At 31.5% G+C, this 4,707-nt stretch overlaps 1 protein-coding gene across 1 annotated transcript; it reads right to left on the reverse strand.

Annotated features, from left to right (window-relative positions):
- Positions 1-1,078: 1,078 nt before the first annotated feature.
- On the reverse strand, positions 1,079-3,882 carry LOC105960786 (basic endochitinase). The gene is made up of 2 exons (XM_012984995.2): positions 3,402-3,882; positions 1,079-1,729 (listed from the first exon to the last, which is right to left on the reverse strand). Exons 1-2 carry the CDS (start codon positions 3,826-3,828, stop codon positions 1,272-1,274), a joined length of 885 nt encoding a protein of 294 aa, XP_012840449.2. The 5' UTR covers positions 3,829-3,882; the 3' UTR covers positions 1,079-1,271.
- Positions 3,883-4,707: the final 825 nt, after the last annotated feature.

Below are 4,707 nucleotides of genomic sequence, written 5' to 3' on the forward strand. Positions count from 1 at the left end.
TGGTACGTGCATCCTTGTTAGGTACTTGGTTTAGTATCATATTTTGGTCGTGATCGCTTGTTTGCGTTTGTTTTTTGATGAAATTTTTGATATAAGAGTAGGAATTAAAAAAAACCTGCCTGAAAGAGTTACTAAACTGGTCCAAATTGAATGAAATCAGATCTTTATTCGTTGTTTATATAGTGTCAGATCGAGTTTTCTCCAGACAAGTTCGTCTTTTGAGTTAATTTTACTTGCCTCCTATTATTGCACATACTTAACGCACCTCTTGTTTGCGTTTGTTTTCACTACTCGTTGAATCGTTCGTAAGATCTTAAAAAATCGAGTATTAACACACGTGTTTTGCCAAAATTAGCTGAAATTTTCAGTTTAACATTTTTTTGTACATTCAAATATGTAGTATAGAAGATGTTTACCCGTTATTTAGTCAAGAAACAGATGATTAAAAAATTGTTGCACTACTTTTTGAATCATCAGCAAAATCATATACTATAGCACACGTTTTTCGCGTAAGGCCCAAAGTAGGGTTCTACAAAACCTGAATTCTACTTCAGAAAATTTAAGAACACTTATGTGATAAACCAAACTTAGAATGGGGTTTGCAATAGCTTTTACAAATAGATTATAAACTCTTTCTTTTGCTCATAGTCTATTTTTAAGTGTTTGCAAAATGAAAATTTGTTTTTGCTTCTCTTAAAATAAGCAACTTTAAGCTATAATTTATTAAGCAACGATGACTCTGCTTTTACTGTTTAAGTTTATTTTTCAGCAAATTTACAACCACCCCGACTTTTAGAAATAAACACTTTTGCAAAAGCTTTTTGAAAGTGATTATGAGTTTTCTTTTTGCTTATATTTGTTCTTATGTGTTTTTAAGATTAGCTTTAGCTTTTGGTTCTCTTAAATTAAGCTACTTTAAATTATATTTTTAAAAGCATCCCTAGACCTGCTTTTTATATTTAAGTTCATTTTCCAGAATATTTGCAAATTCCCACAACTTTTAGAAATAATCACTTAAAACCAACTTAATTCACAATCACTAACTTCTACTTTTAAATAAACATTTACAAACACCACCTTAAAACCAACTTAAGTCACAATCTATAACTTCTACTTTTAAATAAGCTTTTGCAAACAGTCATCGACGAAGTAGAATTATTGTTTATTACAACAAAAGGGCACTTGCTCAAATCATGCAAGCCCGAAACAAAGCAACCTTTTATTTAATTATCAAACCACTCCAAACTAAAAATATCCAAAGCTCCCAATACTCACACACTGTCCTTAACCGCAAGACTATATCCACTTTGTATATCATTGTACCTATCCCAAAGCATAATTCCCCCATACTTGGAGGACTCCTTTGCAAACGGAAGAACTTGCGATATAAGTACTTGCTTAGGAACGTATCCATCTCCGGCGGCCGCCTTGGATGCCGGAAGCCCGATGTAGATTTTTCTCGCCGGAATTTGAGAGGTCCATTGATTCCACGAGTTCCTGAACTTGCTCGGATCGCTAGTGGTGTACTCGCATGGTGGATTGTTGTAAAATTGGACCCATACGAAATCGAATAGACCCGTTTTTAGGGCATTTCCTAGCCATTGATCGGGGAATATGCATTGTGGGGCTGCCGTTAGATACACTTTTTTACCACTTAGGCCGTATTCGTAAAGCTTTCCTGCGAGGTCGGAGTAGTGGTCTTCCCCTTTTTCAATGTCGAAGTCTATGCCTGCAGTGACAAATTTGTTCAACGTCACATAAAACAAAATGCAATATATATTAGCAAAGGTAATATAACCGACAATAGTATTTCTAAAAACTATCACTTTTGTCCTAGTTAATAATTTAATTCTGAAAATTAATTTATATCTATTTTAAATGAATGGTATGACTTTAAAACATTATGTTTTACATGTTTATTGTATTTTTATTATATGATATATATTTTGTACTATTTTTAGTAGTTAAATATCTTACAATACGATATGATAAATGATACGGTGCAATATATAGAGAAAAATGATACACGATATTTTCTTTAAGATAATAATGCATTGTATTAATATTTAAAACATGGTGGGTAAAACCAATAAATTATAAATATTTATGACATGGTTCGGTAGAAGCATTAATTACATTTGAAATATCAGGGAGGTTATATGGGCGACAGTTGAACCTCTATAAATTAATTCAGTATAAACTAGAAAACTTCTATTAATTTAGCGAATTATTAAGTTATCGAGTTAATAATTTGACATATTTTCACCGAGTCGGAACAGAGAAAAACTATTATTTAAGCGGGGTTATTAATTTATCGAGTATTAATTTATCGAAGTTCTACTGTATTTATTATTAGAGATATTGATGAACTTTGCTTTTATTTAAAAATTATCCTTCTATATACAACGAATCACACACATAAATTTCTTATTTTTCTCGATGGACAAGTTGCAACAATTTTATATCATCATCAAAACAATATCACTTTGTGAAAAACAAAAATCTTATATAACTATTTGTCGTACAATTGGCCGATTCAGTACGTGTAATTTTATTAATTTAAAAAGAAAATTGAATCGAACAACTTATAATTTGTTGTTTATAAAATACATTAGAGGAGGCAATTTTCTCGATTAAGGTGGTATTTACAAAAAAATATTTAAAAGGTAGAAGTTTATGATTGTAAGTTAAGTTGGGGTTAAATGTTTATTTCTAAAAGTTTCTAAAAATTAGGGGTCTTCACAAACAATCAGTAAAATCACTCTAAATTAGAAAAAAACTGGTACATGGATGTTATAAAATTATAGCTTGAAACAACTAATTTTAAGAGAAGTACAAAACAAAAGCTTGTATTGCAAACACCTAAACAAAGATTATTTGCAAAAAAAAAAGAAAAAAAAAATAACTTATAATCTATTTTTAAAAACTTTTACAAAGACGCCTAAAGTTTTCTACCATAAATTTTCTAAACCAGACTTGTCCATAAGTTTTTACTAAGAAATAATAGTCTATCATCTAATCCACCCAATGATAAATTAGACGCTACACCTGGTTATTACACTAATTGGGTGGATTTGAACGACAAATCTAAACATAACCACACACACATTCACACACATATATATATATATATATATATATATATATATATATATATATATATATATATATATATATATATATATATGTGTGTGTGTGCGCGCGCGCGCGCTTACTGAATAACTAGTGAATCAAATATACTTTTCAAATCCACCAACTGTAAATAATCAGATGCAGCATCTAACTCATCCCGGTACGCCTCTTAGTGTTTGAAATAGTAAAAGGAAATAATTAATTATAGATAACAAAAAGGGCTCCTAAAAAATAATAATAATATTAGTAATTTAGTATATTAGTATTACCATCCAAAACAGCATCACCAAGTGGTCTGGAATTAGAATTTCCTCCAAGAAAATTGTTCCACAGGTAGTCCGCCACGTGTCTGGCATCTTCCGGCGACGTCAGAGAGTAGCTTCCATCGCCGCCGCCGATGGAGAGGAGGACTTTAATACCTTGGCTCTGGCACTGCCTGATACTGTTCGTCAGCTTCTGGCAGCCGCCGCCGGCGGGGTCACAGTGTCCGGCCAAGTTGAGCTGAGGGTTTTGGCCATTGCCGAAAGTGGACAGAAATCCTATGTTTACGATCTTGTACAAACCAGTTGAACACGTGTCTCTCAGTAGACCTTCTCTCTCGTCTTGCCCCCAGTACACTACTATTCCTCCCTGGGTATTTGATATCAGTTCAAAGAGGAATAATGTTGCAACAAATAGTAAAATATTACTGCCCATAATTCTTTTTTTTTTTTCTTTTTTTTTTGGTGGAATGTGTAATAATGTATGGTGGTTTTTTGTGATATTTATAGATGAAGGTAAGAAACATAGTCGAAGCATAAATAATTAAAATGAAATTAAATGGCTTAATATTGGAGATATTAGTATATTAATGAATATTTTAGTAGCTGCGTAAATTTTAGGTTGAGATGGTCATTTAACATTGTATCAGAGGCAGACTACATGAAAGGTTATGAGTTCGAATCCCATCGCCGCTCATTTCAAATATTTCAAGTGTAAGTCTGCTTCGAATCTTTTGATTGAGATAATCATTCATCCGTCAAGATTCTTTATACAGTGATCCTCATATGTTCTAAGTTATTTCTTTTTTATTTTACATATGACTTGCAGATTATGTAACTTTTGTTAATGTAATAGAGCAATTTTATCCGATTTCGCACAACAAAATTGTGAACTTTAAGTTTTATATCATTAGTCGATGGTTCGTTCTTCCCAAAATTAAAAATGAAAGGGTAAAACAAGATTATAATAATTGTCCAATTTGAATTTGTTTTTGGGTGGATTGAGCTGAATGAAAAGTAATCCATTTTTCAAATTTTAATCCACTGAAGAAAAAAAAAATATTATTTTTTTCCTCTATACAAGTGCTCTTAATTTATTTTTTCCAAGAACGTGAATACTTGTTCTTTTTGACGTTCGGATGTTTTTCTCTGAGGAAGGTATCGTTAACTTAAAGTGGAGAGGCGATTTTGTGGTAAAGATTCTAGTGGAAAATGGTTGAGTTTTTTTGTGAATACTAATTAGTTTGGTGATGGAGATTTTTTAATTTGTACAGAGTGTGTGAAAGAAGAAGAAATGGGTAAAATATGAAATATA

Source organism: Erythranthe guttata, chromosome 14 (genome assembly GCF_056151865.1).
Source record: "Erythranthe guttata isolate IM_541 chromosome 14, IM_541, whole genome shotgun sequence".
Classification (NCBI taxonomy): Eukaryota; Viridiplantae; Streptophyta; class Magnoliopsida; order Lamiales; family Phrymaceae; genus Erythranthe; species Erythranthe guttata.

Bases quoted from the DNA above. Each gene is read 5' to 3' on its own strand.
- LOC105960786 (XM_012984995.2), bottom strand. From the start codon at position 3,828: ATGGGCAGTAATATTTTACTATTTGTTGCAACATTATTCCTCTTTGAA. The intron at 1,730-3,401 runs GTAATACTAATA...TTGTCACTGCAG, and splicing joins TGGTGATGCTGTTTTGGATG to GCATAGACTTCGACATTGAA.